We start from the raw sequence: 21,975 nt of genomic DNA on the forward strand, positions 1-21,975 counted from the left end.
GGTTCTCACTTACATTTTTGCAAGAATTGCTGGTCGAACTGGAATAAAGGGTTCTTTTATATTGGCACAGAGCATACAGTTATTGCAAGAAGATAGCGCACTAGACAAAGTTGAAGCACATGCATGTACTGCTCCTGCCTGAATCTTGCATTCCCTTACTGTACTTTAGCATGTGACATTGTGCCAACTATTTTCAAAGCTTTGATGAGGACAGGATCATTGCATCACTGCACGCTAATGAGCACAAGAAGATTTGATGACCGCCGCGACATTTAGGTGAATCTCTAAGCAGTACCCGAGTGATGACAAGAAAAACAAGTTGCATTGGCAAAACGACTATGGGTGAAAACATTGAGCAAGCACATGCATATACTGGCAAGGCAACACACAACTGCAAATTTTTACTGTATCAAGACACCTTCCAAGACCGAAAACTGCGGTACATTCTAACAACTGCATGAAGTAACACTGCTTAGTGGACACAAGAATAGGAAGACTCTTGGTGCCTCATTGTCGTTAACAACACCATCTTGCAAGTAGTAGTTCTCCTGCACCGTGATGTCATGAAAACGAGCAAATTGGCTGGCGCATCTATACAAGTTGGACAGTAGTGGAGTTGCTCTGTAATTGCTCTCTCTCTCTCTGTAGAGAGAGAGAGAGAGAAAATTCGTAGGTTTTCAACAGCAATAGCCACTTTTCTGTTCTGTTCAGCTTAGCTTCTGGCTGTTCCTGTTCAGCTCCTAAGCTCTCTTCTCTCTTTCGCTGCAGAGCTGGCTGCAAAGCGAGCTTCTCGTTGTGTCCGAGAGCAAGAAGCTAGAGCAACACCTGACTTCACTCATCGAGGAGCGCAAGGCCATTGCCATCGAAACCCACATGGTCGAGAAGCAGCTGAAGGACCCCGACATGGTAAGGCGTTGTCGATATACTTCACCAGCCGGCATGCAAGCCACTCGGGCAGCAGCGGAAGCTCTATGTAAAGTACACAATCTGCTGTTTAAAGAGAAACATAAGTTGAGCTGTACAATAAAATAAATGGAGTTTGAACTAAGGAGAGCCTCTTTAAATATAGCAGCTGGTCGAGCTGATCGAAAACAGTCACTGGGCTGAAGTTGAATACACCTTATCTTTCCTTCATTAGCACGCGACTTGTGCCAAAAGGAGCCTAGGTTCCACATAAAGTCCAAGTGCGATAAGACTGTGCCTTGCACTCTGTTCTGTAATTGCAAAATATTTATTCTTCAGTATATTTAGGTACAATGCCTGTACTGACTAGTGCAAAAATAGACAACTATCAATGACAAATGATCAATTTTAAACACAAGATCACCAATTGTCATTAGAAAAACAAGGCACTGCATGAATAGCCTCTCAACAATATTAGAGCCTGGTTGCAAACAATCTCCCCAAGGAAGAATAACTGCAGCTTGACTAGCTTTACAACAGCGCTGAAAAAAATTGTTACCAAGAAAAAAAGACAAGTTGTGCAAAAAGAAAAGTTATTGAAGGACTTGTGGGCAATAGACACATAAAACACCACCTAACAGCACAAAAGACATCACTGGCTGTAACGACCAAGATGAAACTGCTACATAGCCAGACTGACAACACTAAATGGTAGACTGCAAGCAAAGGCTGTAGATTGTGATGTAGAATTCTGCCACAAAACCGAACACAAAACTTGCAATACCCTTTTTGTTTCAGCATTGCTTTGAGAACTTTTGTCGTTACACTTATGATTAGTGACACGATTGACTTACAATTATTCGACTCTAGTTAAGTTGATCTTTTGGTTAATTCGATCCTGACCGAAAGTCTCAGCCGGCGCCCTTGCATTTCTATGGGCCCAAACATTTGTTATTTTGTTCCTAAAATTGGCCTTCACCGAAACTTTACCACTCAGCATGCATGTGCCTGACCCCTGTATTGACCCAAATATCGACCGCTTTAGTGGCAGCGTCGTTTCGGCTGAGTTTAGGAGACACTAAACCCATTGAACACATGTTATCTCCCGTTGAAAACGGCCATTTTTGATTTGCCCTGGGAAGATCGTCAAGCAATAACAGTAGTTCACAATATCTTATAATCGTATTTACCAGATTTTATTGCGTGCGTTTGTTTGTTTTTTTGCTTAAAATAAAATAGAGCCGAAAACTGCCTGCGCGGTGCAATTGGATACGAAACCAAAACTGCCTTCACGGAGTGTAATGCTTTATCGCATAACAATGATGTATTGCCGCAAAGCTGATAAGAACCAGTCGCCATTGTGCAACACATATTTTTATTGCTAGAAAATCCGGTGTTCGTTATATTTATTCTGTGTTTAGGAGCTTTAATGTCATTTCTGTTCTCTACTTTGGACACACAGAAAACGGGTGCTCATTTGATTTGGGGGTGTGTTGACATTGGGCAAATAAATCAGTGTTGTGTTTTGGAGTTCTTTCTGCATCTTGTGTATTTTGACCCGCCGGATAATTCGATAAGTTTTGTTGGTCCCATGTAGTTCAAATTAACAGAAGTCGACTGTATTTTGCTTAGCAGATGGAGAACAGAAACGAGGCTTAAACAGTCTGCTGTTCCGAACGTTCTGGTTAGTTTGCAGTATTCGAAAATACCAAGTAGTTGATTTTAGAATCCAAATCAAATGCTACGCACTAACTATTCGTATTTGAAAGTGCAAACATTTGCCCATTCCTAAACGCACGGTCACTTTTTGTCAGAATAATGAAACGCTTATAAGGGGTTAACAAGGCTCCAACTTTAACATGTGAATGAACAAATGCTGGGCGTGCGGAACCAACATCGGTGGAACTCGCACAACAATGCAGCTTTACAATTAAGCTTGCTGGGCTTGACTTGTCCTGTACTTTGGGCGCCGTCAATGCTGCATAAACTAGACTTCACTAGTTTTGGTTTCGAGGAGATGCCTGCAAGATGGCCGATTACCACGCTTTGGCAATGTTTATAGTTTCTCGTACAGAAATGAATTATCGAATGGAGTGCTGTAAGGCATCTGAAATTTCTAGTGCCCTTATACACTGTCTATGGGACCAGTGACACAATAGCAAGGAAACGAAGGTATAGAAGCTTTGCACAGATATAGAGTGGAATCTCAATAAACGGAAATTGCTTAAACGTAACTGCCACCTAAATGGAACATCACCCTAACGTTTGGTTGGTTTTGTATTCATGCGATGCCTTCTGCAATGTCGCTCATTAAATGGAACTACTGATCAACAGAATGAATTTCTCTGGTCTCTTGACGTTCCGTAAGGAGAGTTGGCTGTAGTCTAATCCTTCTATGAGCTAACATAGATACAAAACTTGCTTTACAAAATTGAGAACATGTTTAACTGTGTTAATGGCACACCAGAGACGTCATCATGTATGCAGCACATGTCACAGAATTGAAATGTGGTCACCGTGTTGGCTCAGGGGCAGCGGCATTCTGCTGCTGAACACGAAGTTGTAGATCCAATTCCATGCTGCTACAGCCGCATTCTGATAATGCGAAAATGCAATAACACTGATATGCCTAAAATAAGGTGCACACAAGGTCAAAATTATTTTGAGGCCATTCCCACTATGGCACCCCTCGAAGTTCCAGTGTCGCTTTGGGACAGTGAACTCCATGAATCAATCAACAGAAATGAAATAGCATACAGAGCATAGTTTATTGTATGGGCATGATCCTCTTTGACAAAGAAGTCTGACGACTTCACTGGTCATTGATGTATATTTCTTAAAAATCTTATTTATGCTAAAAGTTTTTTTCTAAAGGAAGCTATTCCACAAAGTCCACTACAGGGCGGAGGTGCATCTTAGGGATCATCAGCTACCCAGATCTTGTCAACAAATCCTATGCCTACAAATTTCATAATCTCGCTGCTCTAGTTAATCATTTGATCTCTTGACTGCTTATTTAACACATCATGCTTGCCAATCAGATACTTTTGTTGCACTTCAGGCTGAAGACAAGGCCGAGTGCAATGCACGTCTCCAAGAGCTCAAGCGCTCGCTGCAAGAGCACAGTGACAAGATTGCTGAAATCCAGCGAAAAATCTTGGATGTGGAGCCTGGTGAGTCGGGCACAGTCCCGTAGCTTTTGATGACAAATCTGCAGTATACTTGAGCACTGAAAATCGTATGTGATGGTATGTTATAGTATGCTTATTCAAAGGTACATAACATGTTGATGCATAACCATGCAAACCTTTTAAAAGATTGTGCCTTACACTGCTTTGATCTTGCTGAAATCTTACAGGAATTTTTATCCTATTCAGGTGCCAATATCTTCTGTTCATTCAAAATTTAGTTTCAGTGCACTTCTTGCATCTTCATATAATCATGAAAGGCAAAGAACTGCAGAAAGAGTTCAGTATTTTCTTCCGTAAGTTTTGTGATGTTCACAAAATATGGATGCCATGCGAGAACTCTCTAGAGGACTATCAGATATGAGAACATCAACTATGTCATGTCTAGTACTTGGAAAGAACTACTAATCCAGACTCTTGAAAAATAAGCCTGATGGTTTAACATCGTGAAAAACAAAAATATGAACCCGCTACATGACGGCATGCTGACATCATAAGCAAACACGTAGCCATCTGCCGTCCAACTCATTTTATTCAAACTCTTTACACATATTTTTCAAACTTGCAGCACGTCAAACCAGAAGTGTGTTTAAGATGTCATCATCATCATCATCATCATCATCATCATCATCATCAGCCTGGTTGCGCCCACTGCAGGGCAAAGGCCTCTCCCATGCTTCTCCAACAACCCCGGTCATGTACTAATTGTGGCCATGCCGTGCCTGCAAACTTCTTAATCTCATCCGCCCACCTAACTTTCTGCCGCCCCCTGCTACGCTTCCCTTCCCTTGGGATCCAGTCCGTAACCCTTAATGACCATCGGTTATCTTCCCTCCTCATTACATGTCCTGCCCATGCCCATTTCTTTTTCTTGATTTCAACTAAGATGTCATTAACTCGCGTTTGTTCCCTCACCCAATCTGCTCTTTTCTTATCCCTTAACGTTACACCTATCATTCTTCTTTCCATAGCTCGTTGTGTCGTCCTCAATTTGAGTAGAACCCTTTTCGTAAGCCTCCAGGTTTCTGCCCCGTAGGTGAGTACTGGTAAGACACAGCTGTTATATACTTTTCTCTTGAGGGATAATGGCAACCTGCTGTTCATGATTTGGGAATGCCTGCCAAACGCACCCCAGCCCATTCTTATTCTTCTGATTATTTCCGTCTCATGATCCGGATCCGCCGTCACTACCTGCCCTAAGTAGATGTATTCCCTTATGACTTCCAGTGCCTCGCTGCCTATTGTAAATTGCTGTTCTCTTTCGAGACTGTTAAGCATTACCTTAGTTTTCTGCAGATTAATTTTTAAACCCACTCTTCTGCTTTGCCTCTCCAGGTCAGTGAGCATGCATTGCAATTGGTCCCCTGAGTTACTAAGCAAGGCAATATCATCAGCGAATCGCAAGTTACTAAGGTATTCTCCATTAACTTTTATCCCCAATTCTTCCCAATCCAGGTCTCTGAATACCCCCTGTAAACACGCTGTGAATAGCATTGGAGATATGGTATCTCCCTGCCTGACGCCTTTCTTTATTGGGATTTTGTTGCTTGCTTTATGGAGGACTACGGTGGCTGTGGAGCCGCTATAGATATCTTCCAGTATTTTTACATATGGCTCATCTACACCCTGATTCCTTAATGCCTCCATGACTGCTGAGGTTTCGACTGAATCAAGCGCTTTCTCGTAATCAATGAAAGCTATATATAGGGGTTGGTTATATTCTGCACATTTCTCTATCACTTGATTGATAGTGTGAATATGGTCTATTGTTGAGTAGCCTTTACGGAATCCTGCCTGGTCCTTTGGTTGACAGAAGTCTAAGGTGTTCCTGATTCTATTTGCAATTACCTTAGTAAATACTTTGTAGGCAACGGACAGTAAGCTGATCGGTCTATAATTTTTCAAGTCTTTGGCGTCCCCTTTCTTATGGATTAGGATTATGTTAGCGTTCTTCCATGATTCCGGTACGCTCGAGGTCATGAGGCATTGCGTATACAGGGTGGCCAGTTTCTCTAGAACAATCTGTCCACCATCCTTCAACAAATCTGCTGTTACCTGATCCTCCCCAGCTGCCTTCCCCCTTTGCATATCTCCTAAGGCTTTCTTTACTTCTTCCGGCGTTACCTTCGGTATTTCGAATTCCTCTAGACTATTTTCTCTTCCATTATCATCGTGGGTGCCACTGGTACTGTATAAATCTCTATAGAACCCCTCAGCCACTTGAACTATCTCATCCATATTCGTAATGATATTGCCGGTTTTGTCTCTTAACGCATACATCTGATTCTTGCCAATTCCTAGTTTCTTCTTCACTGTTTTTAGGCTTCCTCCATTCCTGAGAGCATGTTCAATTCTATCCATATTATACTTCCTTATGTCAGCTGTCTTACGCTTGTTGATTAACTTCGAAAGTTCTGCCAGTTCTATTCTAGCTGTAGGGTTAGATGCTTTCATACATTGGCGTTTCTTGATCAGATCTTTCGTCTCCTGCGATAGTTTGCTGGTATCCTGCCTAACGGAGTTACCACCGACTTCCATTGCACACTCCTTAATGATGCCCACAAGATTGTCGTTCATTGCTTCAACACTAAGGTCCTCTTCCTGAGTTAAAGCTGAATACCTGTTCTGTAGCTTGATCTGGAATTCCTCTATTTTCCCTCTTACCGCTAACTCATTGATCGGCTTCTTATGTACCAGTTTCTTCCGTTCCCTCCTCAGGTCTAGGCTAATTCGAGTTCTTACCATCCTGTGGTCACTGCAGCTCACCTTGCCGAGCACGTCCACATCTTGTATGATGCCAGGGTTAGCGCAGAGTATGAAGTCTATTTCATTTCTAGTCTCGCCGTTCGGGCTCCTCCACGTCCACTTTCGGCTATCCCGCTTGCGGAAGAAGGTATTCATTATCCTCATATTATTCTGTTCCGCAAACTCTACTAATAACTCTCCCCTGCTATTCCTAGTGCCTATGCCATATTCGCCCACTGCCTTGTCTCCAGCCTGCTTCTTGCCTACCTTGGCATTAAAGTCGCCCATTAGTATAGTGTATTTAGTTTTCACTCTACCCATCGCCGATTCCACGTCTTCATAGAAGCTTTCGACTTCCTGGTCATCATGATTGGATGTAGGGGCGTAGACCTGTACAATCTTCATTTTGTACCTCTTATTAAGTTTCACAACAAGACCTGCCACCCTCTCGTTAATGCTATAGAATTCCTGTATGTTACCAGCTATATTCTTATTAACCAGGAATCCGACTCCTAGTTCTCTTCTCTCCGCTAAGCCCCAGTAGCACAGGACGTGCCCGTTTTTCAACACTGTATATGCTTCTTTTGGCCTCCTAACTTCACTGAGCCCTATTATATCCCATTTACTTCCATCTAATTCCTCCAATAGTACTGCTAGACTCGCCTCACTAGATAACGTTCTAGCGTTAAACGTTGCCAGGTTCATATTCCAATGGCGGCCTGTCCGGAGCCAGTGATTCTTAGCACCCTCTGCTGCGTCGCAGGTCTGACCGCCGCCGTGGTCAGTTGCTTTGCAGCTGCTGGGGACTGAGGGCCGGGGTTTGATTGTTGTGTTCATAGGAGGTTGTGGCCAAGTACTGCACCAGGGTGGCCAATCCTGCTCTGGTGAGGGAGTGCGTTACCGGTTCTGGTCACCGGGATCAGGCCACACTCCAGGCCTGTTTGTGCAATTTTATCAACACGCGGATTTTTTTTTTTTTTTTAAATCCGGTGGAAAATTGCCGGCACCGGGATTCGAACCACGGACCTCTTGCACGCGAGGCGGGTGTTCTACCTCTACGCCACCGCTGCGTTTAAGATGTACGTGACACATATTGAATACCATTATTCAGCACTTTTGATGGCACTACCTTGGCTTGTACAATTGTGTACACAGCACCTCATTTTAACGGAAGTCGACGGAAGGGGTCGACGGAAGGGGCTATGATCGTAATTGTTGAGTTTTTTTTTTTTTTTTTTTTCCACAACCTTCATGAGGCGCAGCCCTTAAACGGGGCTGTGCTATGGCAGTCTAATTTTTCTTTCCCCATGTAGTATTCCTGATTTCTTAGTGCAAAAATAGTGAACACCTTAGTCAAGCATACGTACGGTAATTTGAGCTGTATTAGTAAGTTGCCCTTTCACAATACCATGAACTCATTTTTATCATGGGAAGAAGCTCAGTAAATTAAGAAAGGTGTAGAAACAGTACAAGTGGCAATGCCACCTTGAAATTCCAGTACCAGCTCACTGTGACTTCGTGTGTTTTGACACCATCTGCTTGGCATAGGCAATTTTTTATCACTTGAAATAACCACACCAAACTTGACAGCCAAAGATTTAATTTGGCATCAAGTTTCAAAAATTTTCACTGTGCCACAGTGGCCCAAGTACAAAAATGGGCTTTAAAATCTGTGACATCGCACTGACATACGGCACTGAGGTTTTGGTGCAAAATTGAAATGAACAGAACTTTGACCTACATTTTCTCTTCTAGTAATTGACCTTCTACTGCAAAATTAACAAAGAGTCTTAAAGGAATACTTTGTCAGTCTAAACTAATTATATGTCCTTTTAACAAACCTTGAGATGGTCATCAATTAATCCAGAGCCCTCAACTATGGCATCTCTCATTACCCTGGAGTTTCTTAGACCGTCAACCTCCACGAATCCACCAGTAAGTCGAAAGTTTTTCTTTTTCCTTCACAGAGCGACATATAAAGAACCTTGCCTCAAATGTGACGGACATCGTCGAAAGCAGGGTCATTGCAACGAGCCTCTTCGAGATGGTGAGGCTGCCTTTGGTCACTTTGAATAATTATGCAGCTGATTGGAATTTACTCTTCAGGGTCGTTCTTGATAGTAACTGTCCTGCTTTCAAATTTTCACCAGCAGATAACTTTTGTTTGTTATATATTGTGCTGTTGTGGAGTAAGAAAATATCAGTTCCTGCACTCTCATCGCTTTGTTTGGCTTGTTTTTCTTTTTTCAACTCTCCTCGGCATTGTGAAATGCTCACTAAAAAATGTTAGTTCTGATCTTTATAAGAGAGTCCGCAAAATGTCACTTGAACTTATAAAAATTTTAAAAGAAATGATGAACAGTACCTTGTTGTAGCCACTCTTTGCCGTAATATTTGATGTCTCAGCAAAAGGTTGCTTGTTCTAGCATACTGGACCCCTGTTCTTATTAAAGGTGGCCTATTGTCCAGTTAATATTTATGGTGCGCCATTCCATCTTGTCTTGGTAATTACAGTAAAAGGCCACTATGACGAAGTTGAAGGGAAAACCAGAATTACTATAGTGTATCCATTACTCTGTGGTATCCATTATTGTATGTGCTACACTATGAAGCTCTAAGAGGATTTCAAGGGGAATTCCACTTTGCTGTATCCTGTTTGTATTGTATTGCATTACCATTATGTGCATGTGTGTGTGGCCTGTATACCCGTAAGTAAAAGTATACAGATTGCAGGCTTGCTAAGAAAACTGTTTTTCCATAATTCAGGCGCACAAACTCAGATAGACGAGTGCATTGGAAAGTTCACAGCACCATGTTTGAACTGCAGTGCTTGCCTTCATGTTACATTTTCACAGGCAGTGAAGAAAAACATCTTTCTCGCAGAATCTCTAGTTTGTTTGCTTTCATTGAAGTACATAAATACAGCACAACTGTCTGACACATGACTAAAGGAAAGAATGAAGCAGGGGTTAACAAAAACACAATATCAAAAAGTGCGATATCTTTTACTAGTTTTAACGTCACGATGTCACTTGAAAGTATTCGCGCAGCTGATCATGGAATGATTGATGGTTGCATATGGATGCAATATTATTGGGAAGGTCATTCCAAAAAAATGATGAAAGGCTGATGAATTGAAGGCTTCTGTTCTGTATATGCGCTTGATGCTGTACTGATTATGTAAATGGCTCAAAATGCGTGACGGTGCTTCAAGAGGTAATGCAGATTACCTGGTGCAGTGGCGATATTTATGGAGTAAGCATAAAAGGGTGATTGAATGTCGAATATGTAATGGTTCAAGAGATATGTCAAGTTTGATCTGTGTTGCGCTCGAAAGGGGACTGTAGTTACGTGTAATGAAGCGAGCGGCTCTATTTTGTACGGATTCTAGCAAGTTTATTAAGTAGTTTTGATATGGGGACCATACGGGTGCTGTTATTTATTTACAATGCCTTACAGGGCCCAGAGACCATTGAGTAAGGGGGACGAAGAAGGATATAATAAGAAATGCAAAATATACAGGTCAAAAAGGGAAAGGAAAAGCATTGCACAGGGCTAGTAGTAAAAAGCAGCAACAAACATAAGAGCAAAGTACACAAAATAATTGAATTGAATCGAAATAATTGAATCAATCAGAGGTGCATGTGCATGTGTGTACACACCTGTCCATGTTTCTTTTTTTTTTAATGCGAGGGTAAATGCCTCGGGGCATACAGGGGTATGGGATGGGGTGAATAAGGATGATTAAATGGACAAAAGATTCATTAGATAAGCAAATTTTTTGCCCATGTTTATTAAGCACTTGAAAATAGGACATTCTGCTCGACATCATGTTTCTCATGCGAGCTGTCGTGTCCCGTTCTTTCTGTGTCCTGCACACTATTTTCTTCTAATTCTGAGAAAACCGCAGAGGTTCCAAAGCCTCAATAAAATGAGTGTGTACGGATCTGCGACTTTTAACTCCCCTGCAGCTTGTGTCCGAGAACATGACTGCTTACATGGTGACCTCAAAGTTGAGCGAGAAGGAGCGGGCACTGGACGAGCGCCAAAAGCAGATCGAACGACTGGAGGCCAGGGTGCAGCAGATGGAGAGGGACTTCGACATGAGGCTAACTGACCTCAACAAGCAACACCAAGAAGAGGTTGGCTTCTCCAGACATTTATTGTTCTTTCTTCATCTCTGCAGTCTATGCATGTGTAATTTTTGGCTACGTATGAATGGCAAGAAAAAAAAAACAACACTGGAAGTACAATGAACCCTGGTTATATGTCCCCCTATTCTGTAACGTCCTAGATTTTACAATGGATTAACGCAGTCCCTGCGAACTCCCTGTAGAGACACTGCATTAAAAAAAAAACCTCGATTATGCGATGTGAGAGTGTGCACGTCTCGTCTCGTATGACGACCCGCACGAAACTGTTAACTCTACGGCAGACACGTGAGAAGTGCCTCCAGCTTTCGGCAGCTCCCTCACACCACCTTACGGAAGGAGAGAACGTCCCTTTGCATGCGGAGAGCTCCGACTGATTTCCGAGCTTCCTCCTAGACTCCCTCTCCTTTCCCCCTCCTCACGTCACTCAACTGGTGCCCACCTCCATCCCTTTGTTGCTGCCTCCTCGCTCTTTCTCTCAGCAGTGCCTGTGCCAGTCACTGAACGCATTCAGGTATGCGGCCCACAGTGTTTCTGGTGCTGTGCCATGCTTGCTATCTTCATACAATGCCAAGAGCGCTGTTGGCTGCATACTTCGACGCATCCATTGACGAGTCTTGTGGAAGTGAAACAATTTCCAAAGTGATCGCCAGAGAATACTGCCCTAGCATGTAGGGAAAGCACGAAAATGTGTGCGAAGATTGAACCGATTAGCCACCGAAAGACACGCAGATCGTATCGGATATCCATCAGTGCCTATGCATGCAGCTCAGAGCCTTGTTTGCACGACAACACGAGACTTCTCATGCATCTGTCATTGGGTTTCTGCCACACTTCCGGCTGCCACCTCGAATAACGGCAACACCTCAGATGCTGTCGTGCTTCTGCCTAAGTTCGCATTGGCAACATTCGGAAATTCGTCTGCATGAGACGACACCGTAGTTGACCCTCCTGCGGATGTTGGTGCTCTTGAAAAACAACTTTTGCTATGTGACTCAAAGACAGTCTATAAGTAATTGACTGAATTTCAATGGTCTGTAAATGTGAAAGGAACGTTTTAGCATGCTGGCAGGCACAGATGATAGTACAGAGTATGCTAAAAAAAGCGGTTTTGGTTTCTGAATCTTGCAAAGTATTAGCCTGTATAGCTTAAACTGAAGCCCCTTGCTACTCTCTCGCGCAAAGCCTAGTATTGTGGACATAATTGTAGTTGGGTAGATTAAACGACATTTTTGCGTGGTACAAGAAAGTCGTCTAATCGGAGTTCCACTCTATTATGCACAATATTTTGTAAATAAATAATCAAGACAGAAACAGTATTTGAACAAAATATTTGTTATATACAAGGAAACAGATTAATCGAATTAGGGAGACCAATTTAAAGTTAGAGATTATACAAGCACTTTTTATGCACTTAAGAACACTTCAGTTCCCACTAATTGTCAGATGTCTTTGAAGTTGTCATATAAACATGCATAACAATAGCGCTTTCCATTTGTGAAGTGAACTCTATAAAAAAAAAAGGTCGAGAAACAGACTCAGTTTTTCGTAGTGCATACCGTGGGGTGAACCCCCGAGTTAGCGCATAGCTTGGCCAGACAACAACCCCCTAAGCATGCAGGCGTTGCCTTTTATGCGGATGCATGTCTCAGTACACATGCGCCAAAACCAATAGCCACTGTGCCAGGTGCATGTGGGCAGCAGCACCTGGCGATACTTTTAGTAGCATTAGCTTACACTATTCGGCAAACCGTATTCTGTTATGTACTAAGGCCAACTTGAGAACAAGGTATAAGAGAAGCATATGGTGTGTTAGACTAAACAAAAAGGACTAAAAACTCACTGCACTCATTCCAGAAACTCTTCCTGCTCAAGCACTCTGCCAACACAACGCTCCAGTCGAATCCAGATATGGATGCTTCTCTCGTGGAGAAACTGCAAAGCCAGGTACTGCTTTGGTCTGCTTGGATTATGCTGCCTGCAAAAACAAAGAGAGAGAGAGAGAGAGAAAATGGCAGAATATTACTAGTGGTGCTACAGTGGTCTGGTGCTAAAGTCAGTTAAAGTTATTAGTTTTCAAACCTGTCTCCGTGCTTATTGAAGCTGTTGTTTGTTTTGAACATAAGTGTCTGCATATGCCTACTTTGTACGCATAGGTACATTCGTGTAATGTTGTAATGTAAGAAGGTAATGTTTACTTTTTTGTTAATCATTCGATGCCTCTCTGAAGCATACTTGCAGTTAAGCGGCCCATTACCACCAAAGGAGTGGCACACCACCTCTGTCAAGGTGCTCAGTTCGGTAGCTTTTGTGTGGCTGCTCCCTCCATGTTATCTGGAGAAAGTAAACTTGAAGTAAATCTGATGGCACTAATAAGGCCTGCAGTCAGTTTTGCTTGGGTCTTTTGCCAGGATCCCTGCGTTTGTCATTTATCTAGAAGCAAAAGCTACAGAAATATTCAGCAGAGAGCATTGAACTGCTGACCTCGTTAGCACGAAGGCAGCTGAAGCACAGTACCGGCCGCATTTGCTCAGCGGCTGTGGCGTTCTGCTGCGCAGCACAAGGTTGCAGGCTTCAGTCCCTGCCACAGCGGCTGCACTTCGGTGGGAGCGAAATGCGAAAATGCTCATTAAGTTAGATTTAAGTGCACAATGTAAAGAATTCCACATGGTCCGCACAAGGAAGCAACAATTAATCCGAAGCCCTCCACTGAGGCATCCCTACTAAACCACTGCAATTCCAAGACATTCAATTTTACAATTCGGGACCTTTAGGGGAATATTCATAGAATGATGATGGTGATAAGTGAATTTTAATTTGGAAGCATAGTAGCAACCATGAAAAGCAAAGAAACAACTCTGTTAGTGAAGTTTATTGCACTTTCGACTGTCACAGACCAACTCACCTGCCCACAGCTTGCCTAGGGGTCCCCACAAAGCATGCAGAGAGTGCCAGGCATAATGCGGAAAGGAAATGGTCTCTGAAAGCCATCAACCGAGAATGCTGCCCTAGTGTGAATGGAAAGCGTGAAAGCATGTGCCAAGATCGAACCAATTAGCCGCCAGAAGGCACGCAAATATGCCTATCTTTATAGAAGCAACAAGCATGTTATCTGGGGGTATTTTCATTCATCGCACATTGGTTAATTCAATTTTTCGCTTCATTTGGCCTTTACTGAAGACCCTTGTAACAAGCAGTGGCATTCATACATAAGCTGAACCTTCCATTGTTTTGTTCCTATACGAGAGAAGGTGTTGGATGAGTTGACCTCTGCTAATGTTCACACATACATTTGTGCAACCCATGGTAATAGTTTTACCACATAAAGACTAGCAGGCATTTGAATGCAGCATTTCTGCATGAGATAAACAAGTACAGTTGCAAGGAAAAGAGAAAGGTATTTTCTGGTGCATCTGACGCAGGTCCTGGAACTGTCTAGGTTGCAGTATGTCCACGACGAGCTGAAGAGAAAGACTGAAGAAGTGGAGACCTTGGAAAGGGTAGGATGCCACTTTCATTTATAACTTTGTATGCTGAGTGCCAGCTGTCTGAGTCCTGTGTAGCACAGGGCGCCGTATGCAAGTTTAAAGAAATTGTGCAGAAACCTTCGAAGCTGATTGATTTATGCAAGGCTTCTCGTAGTTTGACTGTCTGTGCAATCTGTCACTGCCGTCGAGCATCTAGTCTTTTGGATTTAAGCAGCTTCATGTGGTGCGTCACTCTCCACTAACCAATGGGATACTACTTCATTTACAGCCATCTCTCTAGTATTTCGCCATGCATGCCAACACAGAGAACTGGTGTAACCTGTGTCACTGAGTTTTGTAACCCTTCATCCACGAACGAGCACAGGTGTACATTCACTGCAACGGAAATGACGTTGTTACTGCTGCAACCAAACGTGTACTGTGACCCATGCCTACTCTCCTCCTCTCCATCTCTCAGCATTTTGTTGTCTTCCTCTCCACGCTTTCCTTCTCCTCTTCACAGCCCAACCACTGAAGCATGAAAACTCGCTCCGCTCTGGAAAGAAAGGTTTGCTTTATTGAAGTGGCACATAAATCGTGATAGGAATATGAGTGCATGACACGGATCACATACAATGGCAATTAGCCTATTGGCACAGGTGAAAGAATGTTGGATTGATTTCATTGCTCTTCTGTCCATACCCTTTGGGGACGTAAGCTAAATTTTTGTTCACATTGCTCTCGCTCCGTGCACGTTTTTTATGTGCTACTGTTACTTTCAAGTATATCCCCTTCACGTGCCAATTCATTCCCATAAGAATTTAGCTTTACCACATGTCTTGCATCTTCATAACCATCAAAGGTGTACAGCTGCTAAGTGAATTAAGAATTTTTAATGCTTAGAGTTCCGTCAAGTTTACAGAATCTGGATTCGATGCAAAAACTCTACAAAAATGCTGAGTATGACGTGCATTAACCATATCATGTCGAACGTACATGAAAAATACCTGTACAGCCACTTGAATGATATTCCTGATGTAGACCATTGAGAAAAATGATGAAACAAGTGAACCCACTACGTGATCACACACTGACACCAAGAGATAGCATCCAGCAGTTTACTTTTCCAACTTGTTTTGCTGACGTATTTGCAGCACACGTGCAATCAGAATTGGTTCGAAATGCATGGAAACCTCTGAAATACATTATCAAAATGTTGATGCACTATGTGGACATGCACAATTAAGTACGCAGCACCTGAAGGGGATATATACCATTCCTGAGCAAGTCGCAGTACATTTGTACCAATAGCTGCAGCCTTACTAACCCGGCTATATTTGTCCTCCCACTTTGACTGTTTATTCGAAGGGCACCTTTTTTTCTCTCCGGAAAAGGTCTATAAAATATGACGTACTCATTAGATTCGAGTACGAAACCAAAACTACAATAGGTGCTGTCCACATCCCATCCCCCTTTTTTGGATCCCGTCTACTATGGTGTGCAACACAGTTAAAGAAATAATGGACCTGAAATGCCATGTCTGGCACTGTAGATAACAGGCTCAGGGCAGTCAATAGTGATAAAGGCTCGGACAGTGATCACTAGTGATGTTCAGTCCGCTGTGGCTTGGATGCAATACATTCTATTTTTCCAAGTGAGAGATGGCTTGGAAATGCTAAATGCTATTTCTGTCTCTTATTGTGAAAGTCTGATGAGGGAACAATCGAGGGTATTGCGTTACGAATTTTCTGAAGTATGAAAATTCGGGTGTGCATTTATCGAGGGCAACTGCCTATTTCGTTTCTAGCCGTAAGGAATTTGGTGTGCGTTACAGTTGGACATATAAAAAAAAAAGCATGAACACTAAATACAGTAACTGCATTTCCTTTCCTTCCATACAAGAAAGGTTGTAATATCTCCATTGGGATATGCTAGAAACTTTGCTGGATGACTTATAGAACCAATTCTTTAATAGAAACCTAAATTGCGGCTGCCATTACACCAATGTTTCATGAGTATACATTATAAATTGTCCTTTTGTTTGTCTCTGTTGCTGTTCTAGCATCAGCTGTAAAGCAGAGAACCTGTTCAAAGTCCTTATGAAGCAATCTGTGGTCTAAAAAAAAGAAAACTGAACTGATACAGTAATGTAACTTTTAGTGTTTGTACGAAAATTTAGTATTTCTTGGCATTGGCTGTAGCATTGTTCAAATTTTAAGGTTGGCGAGTCTGCAGTAGCTCTAGTTCTTCGCCCATGTGCATTTTCGCTCATTGTACTATACAGTAACTGTATTGGTAGCATCTTATTTTTGTACCTTTTGAGAAATTGGAACGGTTTTATATGGTTTTATGTGGCATTTGTGTAGCAGCTAATGTAGCTCTAAATCATAGTAGCATGCTTGGCTGGCACACAATAGGTCCATAATCAGTGGAATCCTGAGATAGTTATGAATTTCCTTCTTTCCCTTCTGTATTTAAATCTGCTATTTACATTGGTTACATTCAATGTAGCATGCCAATTTCTGCCTGAGAAAAGTTTAGAAAAGCTATTGCATTGGCGTAAAGCTCGCATACTTCAAGGTCTTGTGGGGGCAAGCGAAATTGAAGCTCAGCCTCTTTTGCAAGGAGTCACAGAGCGGAATGATCGTGAATCACTAGGGTGAGGCTGAGAGCAGTGTAGTAGTGAGAAGAATGAGGTAATTCACCCACTGCCGATGTGGTACAGTGAAGGCATTGTTCATTGCTTGCAGGCACTCGCAAACGTCAAAGGCAGCCGCGTCGAGTTCTTCGAAGACATCAGTTCTGCCAAAAAGATCAACAAGCGGAAGCCTCTAGCCGTAAGGGTTGTTTGTCATCCTGTTGGTATTTTATTTGGTACACCCCCCCACCCCTCTCTTGCATTGTTTTTCTGCTCATTGCTGGTAAACGGTGTGAAAAGACAGAGAAATGCATAATGCAGCATCCCTTTTTTGTAATGTACCTTGTTGCACTTTTCGACAGTGCTTTATTACTAACCCAAGAGGATAAGGCAAACGTCTTACAACAGTTTCATCTGATAAAAAAAAATGTCATAGTTTATCTGCAGGTTTTGTAGTGTTCCTTGAAAGTGAAACTGTTTTACTCGGCGTAGTGACTTCGCAGCTATGATGCTGCACTGCTAAACATGAAGTCATGAGATCAAACTCCTGCCATGGCAGCCACATTACAATACAAGTGAAATGCAAAAACACCCATGTGCCATGCATTGGGTGGTCAATAAAGCTCTTCAGGTGGTCAAAATTAATCCAGAGTCCCTTACTACACTGTGCCTCATAACGAGGTTGTGGTTTTGGCTAATGAAACCCCAGAATTAAAAAAAAGAAAATGAGACTTATGTTTAAGTCTTTCAAAGCCCTTAAAGGGACACTAAAGGTAAATACTAAGTCGACGTGGACTGTTTAAATACTATTCGAGACACCTCGCAACGCTTGTTTCATGTCACTAAAAGACTTAGTTTACGAGAAAATTGCATCTGAAGGGTCCAAATACCTCTATCGCAATTCAAGTATCCTGCCAACCTACCGGGGAATGGTGACGTACATGTGCCATTGCCGTCCTTTGCTGCCTTCAGTGAGTAAAACGGCGCCCAACAGGCGGCGTTATGGATTTTCGCATGGAACGCAAACGCGCGGCCATGGAGAAACCGAGCCAAGACAGAACGGTGGATTCACTGTCGCTGCAGCTGCTTTTCATCAAGTGGTGTGGACAGTTCAAGCTTCCCGATACATCGCGTGGAAGGGGAGTTCTCTGCTACTTGCAGTTTGTGCGAGTTTCGCGAAACAGCGAAACTAGCGCAGCACTATGTTATAATGAAACTACTGACACAGGAAAGCACGGGCGGCGCAGAGTCGAGCAGAAGGATGGATAAGTAAGCTAATTGTTGTGTGCTTTTAGCGTTGTGTAGTTCCTGTGTGCTTTTAGCGCTCAAAGTGTTTATAATAATGCAGAGTCACGCTGTGTTGTTGTCAAGGGTAATGTCAATCGATTCTTTAAAAAATAATGAAATGAACTGGGCAAGTAGCATTTTATTTCGTCTTATAAAGCTATACAATGGTGTTTCTATAACAAGTGGTTGAGAACTAGTGAGAGAGATTAAATGAGCAGTACCTTCGTCCTCGGGGGAGTCTCTAATCGTGTGCTGCATTTACCGCAGTCTCTCTATTACTAAGGCTCTCTGTTTGTGGCACTTTTAACGCCTTAGAGATTCTCGCGCACTAATCTATCACTTTTGCTCGACTTACTATTTGCCTTTGGTGTCCCTTTAAGTTTTACGAAGTGCTTAGAAATTCTTGAATTTTGCTTTCAGCAAAGTTTAGTGGATTTTATTTGTGTATTTGACCATGAGATTTTCGCAAGCTGTAATTTCAGGCTATTCAACCCGATTTATGTCTTTCTGGTGGTAGGCAGAGGTTTATGTGCAAAAGGCCTAATGAGCATTTGTGAGCAATAAAAAAAAAGTTTGCTTGTTGTTTACACAATGTCTTGCTTTGAAGATTTCATGCATTATGTGGTGCTTTATTTCTTATAAATGTACTGTTGGGGTGCTTAAAAGCCATGAAAGCCTATTTTGTACGCCAGTGCTATTGCAAACCCTGTATCTAATATTCGTTGGCGTGTATATATATATATCGTAACCGCTGATATCGACAACATTCTAGAGTTGCTTTGTTATATCCAATAATTTGACATTTTTGCTTGTTAAAGCGGGGTTCAACTGTGCTATTTCTGTATTGCTCCCTCGGACTATTCCATGGCTTGTTTATCAGTTTGTCGTTTTGTCTCTCTGCTCGGTACTTGCATCACAGGCAATGATAAAACGAAAGTAATATACAGTCAACTGTCGATGTAATGAAATTCTAGATATAATGAAGTATTTAACATGCTATTATTTCCTGTCCATGAACACTATGCATTTTGAAACTCAGCATAACGAAGTGTGTTTATGCACAATTCAGGCACATACCCAGGGGGGGGGGTCTGCCCCCCCCCCCCCCCCCGGAATTAAGATGCATACCCCCCCTCTCCCAGCCCACGCCACCACTTCTCATACACATTCCTATAGCGCCGCCAAACCACTGTTGAAACTTGACAGCCATTCGGCGGTCAACACTTCATTGCCTTTTTTCACTCCTTTTGGATGGCGGTAGTTATCGGCACCCTTTGGGGTGTGAAGGCCAGTTCCCTCATTGATTCGGTGCCCACGCGATCAACTCAAGATGCATTCAGTTGTCACCATCTTTTCGACGGTCTTGTGCTTCGCTGTCACTTCTTTAGTGCAGCCTTCTTCGTTTAGACTGACCCAGGTACCAAGAAAGGGATTCGGTTCGTGGTCAGCTGGTCTGTATTCACATGGAACGAGTTGCTGCCAGAGAAAACGCCAATTGCGTTTAATTTTTCCTTTTGCTTCATTATTTCCTCGAGTAACAGCTCGCCGCAACGCTGACAGGTTCTCGGAACCATATAACCGCGATATGGGTTAGATAAGGTGAAAAAATAATGCGAAACAGCGTCCATCATGGAACCCTGCAATAACCGTTAAATCCATAAGCAACATGGATGTCATCCGTTACCTCGTCTGGTTTTTGCCTAATCGTAGAGCACTTTTCGTGCAAAATTGCCACCTGGAAACGAGAGTCGCAAGGCTTTGAGAAATTAAGCGACCTACTGAGGAATCCATTGTCGGCAACCGAGGCAACAGCCAAAGAGGAAGAAAAAGCGAAAGTTAACAAATTTAACCATTGTTTATGAAAATATTTATAGATCAACATCTTTTTATTTATAGAGGAAGTAGAAAAAACGCCGCCGAAAGTGGATAACAATTCCGTGTGCTTTGAATGATGCTTCTACAGTTACCAGTCGAGCGGCCTGACATAGCCACTTCTATGCTGTGCTTATATAAGTGTCTTGCTAAGCTTCCGCGGTGGGGATAGCACTTCCAGAATCACAGCGTCCTGCGCCCTACGAGGTTGTACTGGACTGGCAGCCAAGCATTGTTACATAACTTCCCAAATAACAATACGAGTTGTTTGCAGTACTTTACTTGGTAGAGCATAAACGAGGGATACGAAACAACTGTGACGGTTCCTCAAATATATATTTCTCTATACTTCTTCCAGAGCTCATTCAAAAAGAAGCTGCTGTAGTCGGATACAAATTAAGTCTGCAGTGAAGTCCCGCCCACGCCCTCATAATCGCCAGCCACTGTTCTTCCGGGAGGCTGCAAATAATTCGTACTTCAAACTTTTCCTGTTCCCCGAATAGGGCGGTAACCACAAAAATAAAATTATTAGCGCATAATTTTATACATTTTTCCTCGCCTATTACAGTGGAATGGCCAAACCCTAATTCTTTATTGAACTGAAATAACATGCTTGCTCTGCTGCCGCTGTTTATTAAGTTTCGCTTTAGTTGGCAGTGAAGTTTCATGAGTAAAACGGGTTCAGCAGTGAAATGGACAACACCGCAGACTTTTGAAGAGTGCAATGCTCAGACTCCGTACACTTGGTCCATGTCTGTAGCACACCTCATTGCTTCCGCCGATGAAAAGACTCTTCAAGAACAGCAGACGCTCCGGAGGTATCAAGTACGACTACATTATTAAAAGACCGCATGACGACGATTTTGTTTACTTTTGTGATTGGCTGGCGAAGTAACACAACCGCGCGCAGTTTGTGTGCCTTGGTTGCCAACTGCTTTTTTTTTTAAGTCGTATTCTACTAAAGTAATCTTTATTTTACACTTTGGCTTCTTTACTTCTTGGTAGTGTTCTTACGGCGCTTCATTTGATGTAGTTCCCTGTTTTCCAAGTAAAGGAGAGGTGTTAGCAAAGCGCGTACCTGTAAAATACACCTTATTTCATTTCTCTTTTGTGGGTTTACGAGTTTTTATGGCGAATGGTGGACGTTATTCACATTTATACTAGTAAAGTACACACTCCCCCCTCATTTGCATAGAAGTTACCTTGGGTTGCCCCCCCCCCCCCCCCCCGAAAAAAGATCCTGCGTATGTCTGATACAATTTGAATATAAATTGAATATAAAGAAATTTCACTGCCGCTGTGAAGGAATACCGAGGCAGTAAATAGAAATTTCTGAGGACTCATTTGGTCAAATGGTTGAAATACATGTGGCTGCTTAAGAACTTGCCTCTCAAATCATGCGACCCAAAGCGGTACAGTTTCATGTTCCGTATAAAGTGAAAATGTAACGAGATTCTATCACGCCTCATGTGTGACCTATCATGCCCCATGTATCTGGAGTACTGTGTGCTCTAGGTACAAGTGAAAGGATGGGAGGGCGAGCCAAGAAGGATGCTGGCTTGATGAGCACTGTCTACCCGCATGAGGAAGGAGAAAGGAGCGAGCTTCCGGTAACGCGTGGGTGATTGGGGCAGGCGTTAACGTGCGTCTCCTTTTCTAGCGCAGCTGTTGCTGCGCACGGTTGTCAGTGTGGCTTGACCGCATACACAGCCTGCGTGCCCTGC

General features: G+C 42.7%; 1 protein-coding gene across 2 annotated transcripts in view; it reads left to right on the forward strand.

Moving 5' to 3' along the window:
- The window catches only part of LOC135909094 (chromosome-associated kinesin KIF4-like), a 98,879-nt gene that overhangs the window by 67,116 nt on the left and 9,788 nt on the right, over window positions 1-21,975 (forward strand). For both annotated transcript variants that reach the window (XM_070529837.1, XM_070529838.1), the window contains 7 exons: window positions 769-906; window positions 3,965-4,076; window positions 8,804-8,883; window positions 10,808-10,978; window positions 12,845-12,934; window positions 14,410-14,487; window positions 17,205-17,291. In XM_070529837.1, coding sequence (XP_070385938.1) covers window positions 769-906; window positions 3,965-4,076; window positions 8,804-8,883; window positions 10,808-10,978; window positions 12,845-12,934; window positions 14,410-14,487; window positions 17,205-17,291 — 756 coding nt within the window. The remainder of the gene's footprint in view (window positions 1-768; window positions 907-3,964; window positions 4,077-8,803; window positions 8,884-10,807; window positions 10,979-12,844; window positions 12,935-14,409; window positions 14,488-17,204; window positions 17,292-21,975) is intronic.

The sequence above is a fragment of the Dermacentor albipictus genome, unplaced genomic scaffold, assembly GCF_038994185.2.
Source record: "Dermacentor albipictus isolate Rhodes 1998 colony unplaced genomic scaffold, USDA_Dalb.pri_finalv2 scaffold_33, whole genome shotgun sequence".
Taxonomy (NCBI): domain Eukaryota; kingdom Metazoa; phylum Arthropoda; class Arachnida; order Ixodida; family Ixodidae; genus Dermacentor; species Dermacentor albipictus.